At 34.6% G+C, this 20,982-nt stretch overlaps 1 protein-coding gene across 1 annotated transcript in view; it reads right to left on the bottom strand.

The window, feature by feature from the left end:
- The window catches only part of LOC123525190 (orexin receptor type 2-like), a 116,829-nt gene that overhangs the window by 42,622 nt on the left and 53,225 nt on the right, over positions 1-20,982 (bottom strand). The window contains exon 2 of the mRNA XM_045304035.2: positions 8,577-8,964. Within this exon, the coding sequence (XP_045159970.1) occupies positions 8,577-8,964 (388 nt within the window). The remainder of the gene's footprint in view (positions 1-8,576; positions 8,965-20,982) is intronic.

Below are 20,982 nucleotides of genomic sequence, written 5' to 3'. Positions count from 1 at the left end.
AAAGACGGTGTTCAAATCGCACATAAGATAAAATTCTTATCATCATTTATGTGCATAAATTCTTCAAGTGACATTATCATCATAAGAGTAATATACATTTGATAGTGTAAATCAAGATTATTTCTCTTTAAATCGATTGCTACTAATTTTCCTTTTGTATTTTTTAAATGGATATATACATAATTGCTGACGTGTAGAAATATAGGCACTCCTGTTCGACCTCTTACCACCGAAAAAATCTTCCCAACACATCCTTTAATCCATTTGTCATTGAGTTAACGGTAGACAAATGAAAATAGTTTAGCCTGGTCTTATAATTTCTATCTATTCTAGAACATTTTTCCTGATCCACATTTTTTTGTTTGTAAATGGTTATACAATCTCATATTTGAAAATATTAAATAGGTCATAGGCACATAACATATTCTTCATAGTGTTTTGTAAGATATGGTTGGCTTCTCTTGATAAATCATAATATTCATAAAAAACACTTTAAGTTTTCAGGGCAACGTCTTTTAGTAATAGGAATATATCAGTGAAAAGTTATTGTAAAAAAGTTTAAGAAGGCATAACTTCAGATATATCCTTTATGATAGCAGACTAGGATTGATTGAGTCTGTTTGAGGGGTAATGAAATGCGACACGCATTTACTTATGTCTAAATAAGACATACCATACATTTGTAATATTACTGTCGAGTTATTAATACAGCACATTGTCGGCCTTTCTTTCAGCGGATGCCTCTTTACACTATGCTTCGAAGACGCAAATATAATGAACTTATCATAACTTTACACTCTGTAATAAACTTCTGAAGTTTATATTAAAATAAGACGTGTATTGATCTGTTATGACAAGTGCTTTTCAAAGAAAAGCCTAGAAATCACAACTTTACATGCTATACGAAAAAACGCTGTCTCAATATAATAAGAATCGCACGAGATTATTATTGTTGCATTCTGTAGGTTTTGTTATTTACACATGCAAAATCATGTCTAAATAGATAATCTCTGTAAAATAGAAACTTTCGCGAGGTTTTAATTTTCGCTATATTTGCGAGGCCCTATATCTCGCGAAAATTAATCCTCTCCGTAAATATTCACCATTAATATAATTCAAATTCATGTAGGATACTATTTTTACAATTTCGCGAATATTAAACCACGCCAACATTCTCAAAATTTCGCGAAATTTTGACCCAGCGAAAATATGTGATTTTACAGTATCATAGATACAGTGTCCAGTGCTTCCCTGTTAAACAAAGGTTTGTACAGACATATACATAATTTTATGAATAAGATCAATAGTACAGACTTAATGCTTACATGCTGTAAATGATACTAGAACTTTAACAGGATTCACAAAAATATAATCTAATGCATTGTCTATTTTAATAACATTTATGCTGGAATGTCATACATTACATACTGGTTTGAAACAGCTACATCGAGACATACATTTGCTTGCGTCTAAGAGAGACGTGATAGTATTGTTAACGTGTTAAATGAATATAGCCTTTCTTTTACTCCACTGGTTTGGTCCACCTTGATTTGAGCCGCGCCATGAGAAAACCAACATAGTGGGTATGCGACCAGCAAGGATCCAGACCAGCCTGCGCATCCGCGCAGTCTGGTCAGGATCCATGCTGTTCGCTAATGGTTTTTCTAATTGTAATAGGCTTTGAAAGCGAACAGCATGGATCCTGACCAGACTGCGCGGATGCGCAGGCTGGTCTGGATCCTTGCTGGTCGCATACCCACTATGTTGGTTTTCTCATGGCGCGGCTCATTTCTTTTTCTAGAAATCTCAAAGGTACACAATAAACACACATTTATACGAGCAATCTTTTTTTTTGATATTTTTTATTAGATGCCTTCCTGGACATTTTAAAAGGTTATATATATTGGATTAGAAAACTAATAATAATAAATGCACATTTTCACTGTAAAAAATATTTTATCTTTTCATTTTGCAATATAGCGTATTTGTTTCTTTGGAAGTAAACTTTTGATATGTTATATATTTATGTAATTACTACAGAGCTAATTGTATTCTAGATATCTCTAAAGCTCTTTGTTTCACTGGGGTTTGCCCTTATACATCGAATTTTGTACCGTCATGCATCAAAGTGTTAATGACTAAATTCTATTCATACAGATAAATGAATCTAACTTTTTCTTCATATCAAGACATTTCGTAATACATATCTTTTGCACCTTCGAGTTCTTCTTACAAACTTTATTTATTGTTAATGTGTCATTTACAAAGGATTGTGAGGTTTCGGCGCGGTATGATGTGCAAACAACCTAAAACATAAGGAAATAATTAATGCAAAATGTAGTTTCTATCTTACCCGCTATAATAATGCCATAATGAGTCTCTATATAGGAATACGTCATTTCGTAACAGAGCCAAAGATAAATTCGTGCCGAGCAAAAAGATGAAGAGATGTAGGTGCAACAATTGCCATTACGCAGTCAGGAAATGTTTTTAAACGCTGGCGACATTCAGATAAAAATACAAATGAAGTAATTACGTAAATTATGTCGTTATTTATTTGTAACAGATGGTTTGGTATTGGTTCACGATGTTGCATAAAATTGTGTTATAGACAAACGTACCAATCTGTATGAGGTGAACTGAAGTAACACCATTTCCACATGTCATGTACTCGAATTCTAGTATTCAGTGTCACTTACTTTGGTGTAGTGGCCAGTTTCACATATATCGAGACATTTGAACGAAACTGAGAACATAACTTTACGTACATTAGAAATACATGAAACTGACAGTGTATATAGTAGAGACAAGACTAATAATGCCTATGATCAATGCAGTCAAAACAAGAAATATCTTTAATTGAAAGATTGTGGGTGTAGGGTCGTTGGAAAATAAAAAATGTATGAATTTGAAGAAAATGGCGAGAACGGTTTACGTGACTGAAACAGCTAATGTAAAAACAAAACCATTCTTCTGAACTAAACACGAGACATTTTCCTTCGTTTCGATCATATCTTTTAGTCTACACCAAAAATGTTGTATCCGATATTAAAATCGTCTGAAGTGGTTCCTTATTACAGCTAAACATTGAACTGTATTTTATTACACACAAACGAAAAGACTGTCACCAGAAACCTTTCTTTACCTGATAGATTTACATTGATTGCGTCTGAAAACTACTCCTGTAAATGTAACATATAGTATGTACTAATTATACGACTGTATACAGATCTTTCTACATATTTATTAAAAAGTAGTACTTTTACGGGATTTTTATAGAACTATAAGACACATTATATTTTTGGACATACCAATATACGTGCTAAATATAATGACCGACACAGTAAACAGTTTCATATGATGAAAGCTTTGTCATTTCACTCAGCGTTGCAAGAGTCACAAAGTGAACAAATTCAGCACTTTCATCAAGTTAGCAAGACTGTTGCATAAATATTTCGTATAGGTAAAAGTACCTACGATACGCTTTCAAGCAATCTGATTAGCAACTTAATCACATTGCTTAGGTCATTATACACCATGAAAGCTAGCTTAATACGGCTGCGCCGCAAAAAACTCGCGTAATTGATTTAACGGAATATACAAGGTTTCTATGCTGATTGGTAGAAGTTGCAATTGACAATCCAATAAAGTGTGTTTGAGTAAGCCGGCGCCGTTAACCATAGGCATTACTAATTATCATTAGTGATATGTTCCTTACTCTTTTACTGGAATAGAACAATGCACATTTTTCCTCTTTAAGTGCGTATTTGCATGATATATTTGTAAGGTTTTTGGATTGATAAGAAGTGGGCATCTGTTGTTTTCTTTTTCCGTTTTTTTTTTACGAGTAATATCCATGTTGCGATTGTACTATGTTCCGTTCGAACTCGTTAGTTTAGAAAATGAAAAAAAATTCGATAGGTAATGTAACATGTAAATTTTGCTGGCTTTAACGCAATTATATTTTTCAGCTTTTGATGGTGAATGAAGAAAACCCCGGTGCCCCTCTAGACACAATTTCAGTCACAAGCGGCCGTTCGGTAGAACCACCAACCTACCGTACCTAAATATATGGAAAATTTCTGCACCCAAAGCAAGGTTTCGAATCCACAGCAGTGAGGGGCACGCGGTTCAAAATCATCTATCTTTACCACTCGGCAACGGAGGCTCCCCAACATTCCATTAAAGATATTGATATCCTACGACGTCGCAAACTGAAGTAAGAATACCGCCTCCAGACACTCAATCCAATATAACTAATTACGGAACTAAATACGATCACGTAGCAATCTTAACTGGAATCTAAACTGACAGTATCGATTCTGATCTAACTGGAGATGACACGTGGAAAGATTTTGATGTGGTAAAAATGTTTGTTACAGACACATCAGAAACATATTAATCCTGTGATAGAGCCACACCTTGTCTCGTTTAAATACATACGTTTCAAGAGCCTTGTTTTTCTGTGACCCCCACCACAACCAGTTACTAATAAACTTTGATAATGTGGCAGTTGATCAGAATACAATCGACACTGTTTATTGTCCAATACAGGTTAATCCAATAATTGCATTGCAATAGATCTATGACGGATTATCTTTGAACACCCCTGGACTTATTGGACTCAACTGCCACATTATCAAAGTTTATTAGTAGAATAATACACGTTTTTGTTTTTGCAAAAGTAACAATTTGTAACAGCATTTGATACATCTCGATTAATATTCTTTCAATATGATAAGTAAACTGTAAAAACCATGTTCAATATTGTTGCTCTTCCTACCAATAACAAATGCTCCATGAAACTAACATTAGGACAGTCCAAAATCGTCAGCATATCTAAAATTATGCAATAAACTGCAATACTTTGCTTGCTATTTTGATTCGGTCATTGTACAATGTTTCGCATTTCATCTTATTGCTTAACAAATGAATGATGACTTCTCGAAGTTAATATTGCATTTCAGTCACACTTTTATTTGTTAATCTAATGCACCTGTGCTGGGTATATCGTTGAAGTGTTTATTATATAGTATTTGTTACATCACTTCAGTCGTTCTGGGTTCCTCTGAATAACAGCTAGAGTTATGCCTTTAATTCCAAAGTACCATTTAAGCTTTATATCAATATCTTTTATCTTTCCCAAGCTATGAAAATTCACATTTTTTTTTCAAAACACGACTTTGCAAAGTATGGAACTTAGACTTGCAAGGAAATTCAAGCAAACGATATTTGTCTGAACTCGTTTCTTCTACTATATGGTCTCTAGTTTGTGTGTGGCGGTAATTACAGATAAAGTCCCTGTTTTTAATGTGTGTTATTCTAGTCTAAGATCTAGTCTCACGTCATTAAGGCTATACCTCTTAATAGTTAATGGTCTAAACATAACAGATATACCGTATTTAGAGACTTTTTGGTAATGCACAATTTAAGAAAGTACTATTCTGCCTTCTGAACTATATTTACATTATAGTTATTATCTGCGTGAAGTATAGTTTAAATACACCTAGTTGTAATTTATGTCTGTTTAGTATAACATTGGCCAGTTAAAATATAGTGTCTTTTAGAATTGATTTAAAAAATAACACTAACATTGAAGCATATCTTTTAAAGCAATTGACGGATGATTTAATATGGAAGATACATGAATGACTCCTTTATAATCCTGCAAGATTTATTGAAACTATCGTACCATTTTGGAGATATTTAATTTTGTGTCAGGTGTAGTCATATACACTAAGCAAAATACACGCGTCTTTGAAAAGCGATTAGAACGTACATTAAAGTACGTTGTTCTTAAGGAATACCGGCAAGGCAGATATTCAGTGAACTGCATACTTCGTAGGGTAAAGCTGCAGTATTAGTGAAAGCTGTGTACAGATGAGTACGTAAATTTAAAAATAGCCAGGCAGTCCTTAAATACAGGACTCGTCCTGGCAGGCACAAAACAGCAATGGTGTCAAAGAACATTGTTGCTGTGAGACGTCTAATTGATGAATTGGTGAAGACGCTAGGTACACCGTCTTTCCTTGGCATGTCAACGAGGAGAACTAATAAGATTTTAACCAAGCACTTAGGTTTAAGAAAGGTTTTGACTGATGAGTGCCTTACATGTTAACCAGGGACCAAAAGGCCAATAGGATCTAATGTGCTAAAGAAACGCTAAAAAAGTTCTCATATTTAGATTGTCGCACAATGTCAACATGGTTTTGTAATCCATCTTCTTTTAAGGGGTACTGCTGTACAAATTCCTACACCGTCAGGAAAGTTAGTCACTGGAAAGGTTTATTAAAGCTGTTAAAGGAAAATACAAAGAAATGCGTCCTAGTACTGGTCTACGCGGTCTCTAATTGACCCATAACCATGCTGCCCAAGCTGGAAAAGAGGCCGACTGGGCGCAAACATTTATCGAATAAAGCACTTGTGCGTGGTATTTTTCGGCAACTTAAGATCATCTAGGTTTTTAAATGGCATATATGGAAAACATTATAAGTGTAGGCTTGACAGAATAAATCACATTTGATGTCTAAAAGATCATTACATCATTCTAGTGTACAACAATAAATAATGTAATTTGAAACGTTTTAAGAAAACCAAGATGAGATGATAGAAAGTAGGAAACACAACTGAAATATGTGATAAATGTGTTTAATGATGTTTTTTGTCTAGACTTAGTTCAAAACCAATTTTGTATAGAGGAACTGAAATTAAATAATTTGATTCATTATGTTGCATCTAAACAACTTGGCTGATTTCTCGGCCGCCTCTAGGGGTCTGAAAGGTTATTTCCGAACGCGTGCTTCTGAGATACCGAAGTTAGTCTTGTAGAGGAATATGTGCGTATAAAACGAAAGTAACGTTCGCATTAGTGAGCAAAATTGAGTTTTCCTAAAACACCATGGAAGTAGATAGTGCCATTAATATATTGGCTGATTCGGACAAATGCAATTATTGGACACATTTTTTAAGATAACGACCTATGTGTCTATGTCTAACAGAGGTAAGACAAATCACGCGAATGATGTAAATAAATAAGTTCAGTGCGTCTGTTATCTTAATAAATGCATTTCAAAAGTATGTTCTCTGTGTCATACCAAATATAATGTGTAATGAAACTAAAAATACAATGTTTCTCACATTGATACAGTTTAAGATCATATGGCAGCTTTTCCATCTTCATATGGTAAAGAAATATCCAAGATGTCCCTCCGGGCAATATTTCAGGTTTTCTCGAGAACCTAGGTAGAACCACTGACCCTTGTAAGCCCTCACGTGAATGATTCTACCAACTAACCGAGTGAGGGCAAGTGATTTAAAGTCAGAGATCATAACCACTTGGTGACAGAGGCCCATTGTTATGAAAAAAGTACAGACCAATTATAGGAAGTAACGTCGGCTTTCCTTAACCTATTTTGTTCAGTTTGTATAAATTAAGGCAGTCATATATACCTGGTAAGGCATTTGGATGGACACGTCGTGGAACATAACGTTGTCTTATTTGTTGACATATTTCTTTATTTTCTCAGCAGAAAAGTGCCGGTCATAAGACGCTGGTCGGAAAATCGTCAAATGAAAGTTTTGACTGAAAGCATGTTGGTATTTAATTCACCACATATAATTGAGGCATTCATTTTCAGCAGTTTTTTATGTTTATATAAGCTTTTCCAACATACTATTGAACAAAGTAAGCATTGGAATTGTTGCCATGCCGTTACTTAGGCGTCTTTAAATTTAACTATAGACATACATGGTTTGAACAACTCTTAGTGAAATAAGATGTGCATCCACTGATGCCAGCACTTCTGTTTACATATTTGGACTAGGTCAAGGGCCATAACTCTAGTCTTGTTGTGTGAAATCTTAATTAAAACGCCTGGTACACACCTTCACTATTTTGTGAGCGTTGAATAACAATACTGTCAGGTTTAATGACTCTAGGTCAAATACTCTTTGAGATATGCGAGACACAAATTCAGACGGACAGGCAAAGACAACTCTAAGTCCCCAACCCCACCTCCATTCCCTCTAAATAAATTTGTGGACTGGGGGTTGGGGCACAAAAATAAAAACACCTTCATTTCACTGAATTTGGCATCTGCTTTTTTATCTTCTGTGTTAAACATTACTAAGAACTGTAGTATTTTAAGTGATGTTATTGACTTCTCACAAAAATCAGAAACTTTTAGTTATAACAAATAGTTTTTCAAAAACAAACGGATCATATAATGGTACTCAACACTATTGTACATTTTCAGTTATATAATTTACTTTTATTGGTGCGTTAGACAACGTATGCACTTCAGTTTAAAAGTAGCAAATGTCAAACAGCATATAAATGAAAATAAACTAGTGTAATTAAAATAACCATGCATTAGCAATCTAACTTTAAGCTGACTATAGCTAAGCCGCTACGAAATTTAGGGATTCTGTCAAATTTAAATATGCTAGGCAGAACAATATAAACAGCAAAAACAGGAACATTATTCTTACACTGGATTTTCTGGTATAATCTAACCAATTTAGGCACTGAACTCAGTTTCATATCGGGGTGCTTTATGACTGTTCAAAGCACTTACCAGCATTCAGACGACCATTGGTGTGTTCCGTTGAAAACGTGTCCTTCCAGAGCCGCAGTGCTATTGTTGAGTAAGCAAAGAAGATAAGACACATCGGTACATCGTATAGACCAATCATTAGAAAAATTTGGTAATATTTCTGCTTTTCCTTTGACAAACTCTGTTGACAGTACTGCAAATAGTCCGTAACATACTCTGGATACCAGCGGTTAAGTGTTTGGTAAATTAGTTCCGGAAGTGACACGCAAATAGCAGTTATCCATATGACAACAATAACTATGGTGACAGTCAATGAATTGAGGCGTCGGCGCAACGGATGGCAGATCGCAAAGTAACGTTCAACAGCAATAGCGCCTAACGTCAGAACTGACACTGCCACAGAAACCGTCTGAAATAAGACAATGAACATTATAACAATTTCATATATAAATAATCTTTACTGTGATAAACATGTATGATCTGTAATACATGGTGAGCATTTCCAGTCTCTGTTGATTTTTTTAAGATATTTAAGGTTACTCTTCCAATTAGGATTGGGCTGAAACTGAAACAGATTTACACTATTCGTCCATCACTTACACAGACATTGGACGTATTTTGTCATACTTTCTTGTCCGTTTTGCAATTAACTTTTGATTTGTTTTTTAACATCTCGCACTAGTCTCGTTATATTGAGATATGACATTTATAAACAGTTAAATACTTGAGTCGACCTTTAACTTAAATTCGCAATGTAAGTGACCTTTATCTAGAACTGACATAGGTTACTTTTTAGGTGAATTTATGAAGTTTAAACAATTAGAGGGCAATATAACTATGTTTTTAGAGAGATTCTGACGAAAGAAGTACATGCACCACCGTCCTATAGTGATATATATTTGTATTAAATTTCATGAAGATCTATCAATGGATTGCTTTGTTATGTGTGAATATATTGATAGTAAAACAGTTAAAGAACAATAACTGAAATGATCCTGAAGAAGCTGCTTGTGCACCACAACCCTATAGTTATCTACATTTCAGTTTCATAAAGATCCATCCGTAGGTTATTTAAATACCATCAAAATCTCTTTTCCTACCAAACCAATGGGGGAAATCCTCTTATTTAACTGGGTCAAGAGCGACAATACTTCATGTGAACAAAGGACATGTGCTAACTAATAAAAATATATAGTCTGATGATTCTAACAAAAATACCATTGAATAATAAGAATTTTCAATTTCACATGGACGTTCGGGTGCACGCAAGGGCGCAATGACAAACAATGACAAATGACAGCAGCCGGACGGACAACACCAAATCAATATCCCTCCACCTCCACCTCCGGCGGGGGATAAATATTTGTCAGTTTTATATATATAGATCTCTATTTTCCATATTACTTATAAAAATATCTACTGGAACATATTATTGATTTGCATTTTAACTGCAATTAGCATCTTTGCAATTTTTGTTTTTTTGACCTTTATCTGATCGCTCCGAAGGCATTTAAATTGTCATGCAGGTCGATAGATGCCGTTTAAAGCAACTATTCTATATTAATATTATTGCTTTGTCATTTCCTCTGAATGGCAGATCAAACAAATAAAAGAATAATATTTGCAAATTAATTACGTTTATTGTGGTATGAAAACAATGTCTTGTTCTTTATCAAAAAAAAAAATGAAATCAATGTCATCAAGGAGTCTTTTGATCATGAAAAAGCAACACTTACGATACTTCATTATAGCATAGGAAATCTCTACTCATAAAATTTTATACGCCTTTGAAACATGTCACTGATATCTTTTGCAACGAATCAGAAACAGAGGTCATGACTGAGATAGAATATCATTTAGCTGTTTACATTCTTAATTAAGAGTAACCTTGAACAAAACTTTGGACCGGTCAATCGAACCCTGGGTCAGGCCGAACGAATGAACTTGAACAAAATTGGGTCCAGCCAACCAAATGACCTTGAGAAAAACCTCGGTCCAGCCAAGCAAATGACTTTGAGCAAATCTTGGTTCGGCCGACAGAAACTGAAATCATACCTAAATGACAAATAATTTACAAACAAGCAAGTTGGTATACTTCGCAATGTTAGCCCCATACAATCTTATACAAATAGGGCTCCCATAAATAATAGGCAAATGTATCAAAATTAAGTACACGTACCTTATTATTTTATTTAAACATATAAAAGAAATTACGGCAAACGTTTTATTACAAATATACAACACTATAAAGAATTTTTATCAATATTTAACAATATTTAATTGTCAAGGAAATATGTGATCCAAACGTGCTGAAACACCTCAATGTAGTTGGATGTATAAGCTTGTTTTTTGGTTGTTTCATTTTCTTTTGTTACGTTTAGGTTACCTCGACCACTGGAACCAGACCAGAAAGAAAATGCCTCTGTACATGTTATACCCTTACCCTCAGGTATACTATAAAAACCATGGCCATGAACGGGAAAGTGCACTAACCTATTTCGATCGTACATTTCTCACTTAAAACGCACCGTTCGGTGAATGGATACCAAGCATATTGAACAAGTGGTAATTTATCTTCCATCGTGCGCCAGTCAAATTTTCTCAACATTTCATATTGCAGAGATACTCCGTATATTTTATGCGTTCGTCAACGTTACAGTGAAAGGTCATAGCAGTGTGCACATGTTTAGACGAAATGTAAACAAACAAAAACAGAATGCATAATATTCACAGTCGAAATGAATGAAATTCATTTTGGATATAATTTTGAATTTGAAGTCATACATTGGTATACATCTGTACTGTTTATTCAATTCATATTGCACATTTATGCTGCATATACACATTTTAGCGTACACATGTAGTTAAACGACGACTGACATACATTTTCACCTCAGCCAATCAGAAAAGTTTGTAATTTAGACCGGAACTTCACTAGGGAAGTTCAACAAAGTTTTTTGTGCAACGTTGAAAAAACTATAAATTATGCATTGTTTCTTTAAGGTAAGAAATATTGAAGAAATGTGACCGGTACACAATGGAAGATAAATTTCCAATTGTTCAATATCTATAGAACACATTTACCGAACTGCGCGTTTTAGGTATTCCCGTTCATGACCATGGTTCTTATAGTATACCTAGGGATATGGTATAACATGTACAGAGGCATTTTCTTTCTGGTCTAGTGCCAGTGACCTCGACATAATAATTCCGTTCATATGGCAGCCAGTTCGCTTAGCTCAATATAAAAGGGAGAACGCAGATCTACAGATCGCGAGCGCGTTAGTGCTATCATCGGGCAAGACGTACGTTCTCCGTAAATGCAGTTGCATAGAACATGTTAGTACTGGTACAGAATCAAGGAACACTGGACTGGTTAGGTTAACTCTCCGCAATACATCACTGAAATATTGTTGAAATAGAAAGCTACACCCAAACAAATAAACAATCAGGTCATATGGCCTCTTTCCAGTTTTCCATGCTAGATGAAGAACCCAGGTGCCCCTCCATTCATTATTTTAGATATAGGAGGGAACAGCTGATAGAACTATGAACCTGTAAATCATCTGTATGATTCCTTGCATGAAAGATTTCTATACCCTTAGCCAGATTTCAAAACAACAGTAGTGAGAGGCGCACGATGTTTAGCAAGAGACCTTGACTACCAAGGATGTCCTCCAGCTGGAACCTGAGTGTTACTAAAGCCCTTTTAAAAGTAACTGTACTGATCTAATATCGTGTATGGTCAAACAATATTTTACATCGGTTATACTTAGAACTATTATATCTTCCATTTACTTTTGCAAAATTTGCATTCTGTTTGTTGTTTTGCAGTTAAAAAAAAATAAAAAGAGATAAATTACACACACTATTATTTTGTTTCAACGGAAAGGAGAAAATATCTCATTAGACTTAACATAAAGAAATTGGAACAAATTCCTTGTGTCATCAGTCAATCAAAAACGTTATCTAATGGTTGAAGCTTGATAAAGATGTTTTCGGCTTTCAGTCACATGTATTTTTGTGTTGATTATATTTATGGTCTTACGATTATCCGGCTGCAAGCATAATTGACGTATACTTGTTTAATGTACTGGCACAAGATATGTTTTACTTTGAGCAACAAGGTAGTGTAATGCTGACTGGTGACTGGATCTGTCGTGTAGGTAATAAACCCGATTATCTTGTCTGTGACCGAAACGTTAGTAATATTGACAATGCAGATTATATCCCTGATGTTCCACTATGCAGGGCATCACAAGACTCTTTGTGTAATGTACGATGGGTCAGAATGATGTTTAATCTATGCAAATCAACAAATATGCATATAGCTAACGGCTTATTAGGCTCGGATTGATGATTGCGGGTCATATACTTATTGTAGTCGTCGATCAAATAGTACAATCGATTATCTTTTGCTGAAAGAAACTGATTTTAAAGTAGTGAGCTCTTTCCAAATTGGCCAATTTAATATGAATAGTGACCATGCTCCGTTATTGTTCACAATAAATGCATGTTATCCAGTTTGTCGAAGTCTTTATGAAAGTTCACATACATATTACAGATGGAAACCAGAGCATACTGATTTATTCAAAAGGGGCATTATAAGAAAACCGTTATCAGCGAATCAGTTTCATAAGACCATGATTGTATTGATTTTTCAAGCATACTTATAACAATAAACGCAAGTTAAACACAGATAATAAGTGGTTCAATGCTGCGTGTATCAATGCAAAAAAATGGGTATAAACAGGCATTACGTAGTTTTAATTGTGATAAATCATACGAAAATAGAATTATTTTGTGACCTTAAAATGTCTATAAAAATATTGTGCGCGAAACAAAGCGTTCTTTCATACGGAAACAGTCTCAGGAGCTGATAAATCTACGTAAATCAATACCTATGGATTTCTGGAAACATTTCAAAAAGAAGAGGTCAACAATTGGGGGTGATATTCCATTGGATGATTTCGAAAAAGAACTTCTCAGATATGTTTAATGACATACGAACCACAGTTATTGATGATGTAGAATCTTTTAATAAAGGGATGGATATAAATATTGATAACCCAACGTTTGAAGAATTAAATGTACCATTAACAAAGTGTCATTCCGTTGTACCTAAATCTTACTTCGCATTAACAATGTCTTATTTCGTTAAAACGAAATCAAATCATACAAATATTGCCTTTTAGTTAGGTCGATATGAGGACTTACGGAAAATGTGGTCAACAAATCCTCATACTGGCCGAACCTAAAATGCAACAATTGTTTTGTAATTTAATACAGCATGTTGAAAGTTAATTAAATACAGAGAAATCAAACACAAGCATATGTAGCTGTTGGTCATTTTTCCTGGTAAATTGTGCACGCTGTCGCATTATTTTGACGTCAAAATGTCACGAAGTAAAAGCTGCAAGTCAATAGTGCTTTTTGGCCCCGCCTACAAGTCAATACGATTTTTTATCATTAATCAGTGACTGTGTTTTGACCAATGTAAAGGACTGAAAAAATAGACTTATCAATAGTTTGTTTGATCAAAGTCTTTATCATCTTCTTCATCATGTCATTCTTGAAGGTTTATACTTTTCACTACAGTTTAGTTTATACTTTGCAGATTATATATCATTTTTGTTGAAACTATTACATTAGTAGCAATATCGGTAAAGAATATTTAAAATGAAGTTCCAATTTTACAGATAATTCTTGTAATAAAAGTGGTTCTGTTCGCAAAATAAAAATTAAATTGTTTATGCCAACGTCACATACACAGCAATTAACGCAGAAATAATAATGATATGTTTATACGTTGAATACTGTCTCATGACATTTTTTTTTCAATCTTGGATAAGCACGCTTTTGCACAAATAATAAATACTCACAAGCAGTGGCATTTTGTTTAATTGAAAACATTTTACAGAATCAATATCTAGACACAGTGTGTCTATGATATATTGTTTGAGCAAATGAACAGAACTCGGTATTTCCGTATGAGTTTAGATAAATGTCATGTCAAAATCTGATACTGCCTTAAGTAATGCATTATTTAATTGGAAGATTAAAATCATTTTGATTGCTTGCATGATTTATATTGTTTGTGTTTGTAGGAAATCATCAAGTAAATAGACGTAAATCGTGAGTTTACATTCCGACATATTCTCGGAAGACAATATTCCACATTTTTCGTTAAAACAGAAATTGTCACCTGTTTCCAAGCACTGTACACAAGACGCTTGTTGTCACAATGATGACAAATACCTTAGTTGCACAGAGAATTTGATTTTTGAGGAAAGGATTAGCACACACAATAACTTCAATGCAGCGTGCTAGGGCGTAACTTCGGTTTGGTAGCGTTCGAGAATTGCATTGGATCATTATACAGCTTTTGCTGCAGAATATTCATTGTGTTCGTTGTCAAATTGCATAACAGTCGAATTTCAATCTCTCGAACTCGACAGGACCGGCAAACTTTGTTGGAGTTATCTGTTCTTCGAGCAATCGAACAATATATGCATCATCGAGCAATATTTGCATTATATAAGGATTCTGTCGGGACCTGACAATGAGTTGGGGGGTGGAGGAGGGGAGGATAGTGTTCGAATTATCCGAGTTAGAGTGAACCTAGTTCCACTGTTCTTGTGTATTAAAGCAAGGCAAACGCTCCTTAAGGAAACACAATGCATCCAAAACGGTATCCAACAGCAGTGCAAGCATTGAATAGACAAAGTAAAGCATATGGACAACAGGAACACAATGGTACACAACCTCAATATGGTCAGTGTCAAATACACAACTAGGTGTTTAAACCTGTATGTTACTACAAACCTAGATGTTTAGATATACATGTTAAACAAACTGTATGTATTCGCGTATGACTTTTTCACTAACAGATTTGGTATCAGCTAAATCATTAGGTTGACTTACTTGTGAAAACTTCTTTAAAACTTTTGTCCTGGTGAAAGTTTACATTTTCCAATTGTTTATTAGCAAAAACATGCCTTTAACACACAAGTCCCATTAGCAGTATTTTCTATGTACCATTTTGCTATAAATATTGCAATCTACTGTTTACTATGATATCATTAGAAAATAATATACATGTATCGCAAATATTGTTGAATAAAATCCCTGTAAGGAGCAGCGACATCGTAATTTAATAATACATATCTAAATAAAAACAACGATTTTATTCAAGAAAAAATCACTGATTCACTGTTTCTGATATATTTATTTTATTCTATCACGATATCCAGGATTATCATCCAAACCTTGACAATATCAGCTGCATGTTTGCTGTTTTGTATGGTTTTCTTTCCAGCTCGCCGCTTTGATGGTTGGCGCTATTACGTAATTATTGAGACGTAGAAACAATTATTTTATTCCATTAAAAACAGTTTCAGTTTTCCTTGTTTATTAGGAAAATAAATCGGATTCAATAGGATTTTCATTACAAGAATGAATATTTGATCCACATATTGAAACTGCACAGCATATAAATGGCAATAGTGACTTTTTGATTTTGTTTTTGACCTCTAAATGTGACTTTGAATATCCTGATTTGCTAGATTATTCCACAGATGAAAAAAAATATTAACAGTTATTATATATGTAGTCCATAAATTGTCTTTAGATCTCTTGCCTTGATGTTGGTGACATCAAATCTGTAAGAAACATATAAAAGACACTCAAAACATTATATTTTTACCTCTAGACGTATATTTCTGTTACGTCTATAGGTAACAATGTGTAATTTGTAAATGCGTATTAATAAAAAAACTAGCTATTTTAGACCGAGGGACGGATATTTCTATCCGATTCGTAACACATGACTGATATTTGGTTTTGCATATCGTATACATATAAGCTTTTTATTCTGACAGATTATTTTTCCTGCATACCATATTTTACAAATGAGAGAAGAAATTTAGCAAATGGAAATACTTTCTTTGTAGTAATCTTTCTTTTAGAAGAGTATGTACATAAAACGCGGAAAATTAAAGTCCGTAAGCAGAAATGACGTCATGACGTTTCAGTGACACACAGTAACAAAGTTCTATTTAGTTTTATCGTTTGTAGCGTAACGGTATGTTCTTACCTTAAATAAAGTATTTTGAATCGAGAAATATACTATAAGGAACGGACAGAAACTATGAAGGTACCTGCCTTTCCGTATTTTACATAAACAATATATAATCAATGCATGCATGAATCGCTAGTTGTCATTAACAGCACGAGAGTCATCTGGCATGGGGGTGCCAGATGGACTTTGCCGACATGGGTAAAATCAACGGAAACGCCAGTCCGTTGTGCTAGATATGAAAATTCCCAATACTACACGGCAGTTGTATTTGAGTACTGTTGTCATATAGTTCCAAACTAATTCATGACTTATGTTACATAATTCCGGCTTAATGCTTTGTTTTATTCTATCGATGATTTTAGATGCTATCAATTTAAAACAATTATCTATTGCTTTGTTTTTTTCCAAACGCTGTATCATATTTATTCTCGCAAGTATAATTTCTTGTTTCGCCTAAGTACTGTAATTAATTATTCATGACAAACTTATACGTGTTTTTGTACAATACTGAACTCGTTTCCATGATAAATAATGTAAAAACGCTTTAAAATCAATAACCATAGTTTCAAAGGGAAAAGTATGAGTACACTGAATCATCCTAAAATTCTTTACATCAACAAGCAGTAGATGCCAGCCAAATGAACTTGCCTCCTCACTGGATGCATTACAGGGCGTTCTATCCAAGTATGTTACTTACCTAAGTATCTGTAAGCATCACCTTGCTAAGTTCAGACAACCATTTAATGACTTGTTCAATATCATCTTTTGATATATGATTCAACAATATCAGCTTTTGATATATATTCAGGGGGCTGGAAGGGTACTAGCTACTGTATTCTGGCATTACTTATTGTGTTACAGTTGTGATCAGGTTTGTGAAGCTCTAAGGTTTCAATTAGATAACGTATTTATCAAATTTGGCAATAAAACTTACAGACAAGTAATTGTTATCCCGATAGGAACTAACTGCGCCCCACTCGTTGCTGATTTATTCTAATACTGTTATGAACGAGATTTCATGTGAGACACAATTTGAAATTATTTAAGCATTTTAATGGAACCCCGAGGTAGCTTGATGATATTTTAAATATGGACAACGTATATTTTTCAAAAATGGCGAAGCACATTTACCCAAAAGTATAACAGCTTAACAAGGCTAATACTTCAGATTTAGAAGCGTCATTTTTGGACTTGTATTTTACAATTGTGAATAATAATCTAGAAACGAAAATGTATGATAAAAGAGACGGTTTTAATTTTGAAATTGTCAACTTCCCCCACCTTAATAGAGATGCCCCTCGAGTAACATCATACGGTGTCTATATTTCACAACTTATTCGTTTTGCAAGAGCTTGCTCAAATGTAGAGGATTTTAATGATAGAAATATTCATATCACCAAACAATTATTACAACAGGGTTACCGTTATCATAAGCTACGGAAAGCTTTCAGTAAATTTTACTACAGGTCGTCCGAATTGTTAAAGAAATATAAAACTAACCTTAAAACACTTTTAAACTTGGTATATTTCACACTCGGAATACTATGGAGATGTAGTTTATAAAATGCGGAAAAGTAAACATAGTCCTTTTTTAATCAGATATTTGTAAAATGTGTTAAAAAGTTTATCAAAAGAGGATACGATGCAAAAATCGTGAAGCATAGTGCATGTTTGGTGATTGACCCCTCAACTCTTTCATGTTTGATGGTACGATGACTAATAAAGTGTAAGACTCCTTGATGTTTTTCTCCTAAATCCTACATAAAACGGACGAAGGGAGTCGAATTTTGTCTTGCAGCTTTCTTAGTAGTGCCCTTAAAAGTTAGGCTCTTGATGCTCTGACTTAGACAAGTTGTTGAGTACATTGGTGTAATTATACCTTGACTTTACCATTATTTGATGTTTTACTTAATATGATCCGGTATCCTTTCACTAATGTTTGAGCCTTTCTCAGCGGTGAATGATTCTAATTACACTGTGTTGTCTAACTTGTTGAAAATAGGGTAAGTGCGAGGTTGGTTTGCCCTAAACGCGTTTTAACCCTCAGTTTCCTTTATATAGGTTACTGACCGTTCCAAGGCGGTGCCCCTATTTTCAGCTTGTTTTCTGTCTGTCTTGTATTTTGTATTGCGTATATTGTCTTGTTTGTTGTTAGCGTTTCTTTCCTCTTTCTCCTCCCCCCCCCCCCCCCCCGCCCCCGCCCCTATCACCCCATCCTTTCCCCTTGCATTTGAGCTCCCTTGTTTTGGCATTCCCTCACCTTTTATCGTTTATCGTGCCCACCTAAAATTTGGCTGCCGGAATCCTAAGACGGTGCCCGATTGTTTTTTTTTTCCTGCTTATGTGTGTGCATTTGTGTGCTTTTGCGCCTGTGTGTCTCGGGCGGTGCCCTACAGTGTTGTTATATCTTACTTGTCTGTTTATCTATGTAAGTTAGTTGTGTGCGTTTGCCTTTTGTACATGAATGTCTGCGCTGCTGTGGTCTACGTTGTTGGGTAACTGTGATTAAGGAACGTAACATTCCAATTTGAATATTCTTATTATTGTTCTACTTTCCTCTCTCTCCATCCCCCCCTCCCCCCCCCCCCCCCCCCCCCCCCCCCCGACCGACCCTCTCCCCTTTTTCTATATTTTGCATAAAATTAAAATGTACTTGTTGGATTTTTGAAGTAACCCGTCTATAATATTTTTCCGTTACAGGGGCCAACTTTGCAAATGCGTGGCTCTGGGGCTGTTTGTGGCGTTCTGTACTTCCGAGAAATCTACCCTTACCTTTTATCTTTTATTGTTGTTTAGAGAAATGCATTGTTGTTATATATTTATACTTGTTTTTCTATGTGCAAAACTGTGTTGTTTGTGTCGTGTGGCGGCCGTAAAAAGTATCCCCTTACATTCAATTAATTCGGTTTTTTAATCTACTTTTTCATTAATAAAAGTTAGAACTCCCAAGCGACAACGCTCTTTTCTTTCTTCTCTACTTCCTTCTCTTTCTTATTTTCTTACTTTCCCAAACTCTTTGCATAATATTCGTATTGAATCTGACGTGATTTTGATTCGAAACATGTTAAGTTCATGTTTTTTGGGGTTTTTTTTACTATATATATCATTGACATTGTATATGAAATTGTATGTCATATATATGTTATGCAAAGGAAAATAAACGGGGTTACCCAGCTTGGGCCTCAAAAACAAAAAGAAAAAAAGAAAAAAAAAGATTTTAATTCGTTCTAAACTCTTGGCCTCTATCAAAGATGTGAGTTTCGTTTTAGGGAGGCTTCGGTTTTGGGACGTAGCATTCTCTGTTGGATATTTATCCTTGTTTTTGCAAGTTAATGTTTTTTTCTCATTTAAATTAACATGATACTATTGTTTGTAAGACTTATTGTTCCAATTTAGTCGGTGTAAAGTAAATGCAAGTAGCTAACGTTTAATACTTTACTCATTCCAGTTGATCAAAATAAAAAGCTTTCACGAGCGAGTTATTATCTAACCGTATGTCATACGAGGAAATGGTAAGTGAAAAATCGTCATAATGTGGTTAGAAATAATGAAAGTTAGAAACACATGTTTTTAACGCTTAGATCCTCTGTATTTTAACTAGTTTGTCACAAGTAACTGACAACCTTTCGACAGGAATCAAAAGTGGAGGACAAACGGCCTTTACCTTCAGTCAGTCCTAACCACAGAGAACAAACGTATAAGCCTGGAATCGAAGACATGGCTTACAATTTTATACCTGTTGTTGAGCTAATAGTGTAGCTTCCAAACATGCAAGTGTATACTGTAGGACTGTCAGCTCTAGAGCATTTTTAAAGTTCTCCGCGTTACGTAGTTAATACGTCCTGACACGGTATAGCACAAAATCGCACAAACATAATGTAATGTATTAACTATTGTTGAGCAATGTACGTGTGTTGAAAGTCAGCTCTACGCTATGCTTCGAGTTGTCAATACTCCTTGTTTCACAAGTTACATGTCAACTTCGTATTGGTTTGAGGAACCAAGTATTAGAACTGTTTCAAGTAAAATTTACTATTTTCAAAGTAAGTTTGAAGAAGTTAACGTACTAAATTTTAAAGTATAGAAGTAGAGCAAAGCATGGGAGAATGATTGCTTCTGTATGTTCACGGTATACCACAAAGATGAGTGGTGTCAGGAGAACAGCTTTGCATTTGCCATGGATACGGTTTCTTCTACTGGTGTTTTTCCTGTGTGGTATTGTTGTTTTATTGATGGACATTTTAGTTACAGTCGCTTACAACTTTTCAATACAAAACAAACGATGATTAATTCGATTTATTAATGGTAGTTAGCTTGATTACAGAGATAAAATCTATATATACTGAA

The sequence above is a fragment of the Mercenaria mercenaria genome, chromosome 3 (assembly GCF_021730395.1).
Source record: "Mercenaria mercenaria strain notata chromosome 3, MADL_Memer_1, whole genome shotgun sequence".
In the NCBI taxonomy this organism is placed as follows: Eukaryota; Metazoa; Mollusca; class Bivalvia; order Venerida; family Veneridae; genus Mercenaria; species Mercenaria mercenaria.
This window is presented reverse-complemented; position numbering and strand designations above follow the sequence as displayed.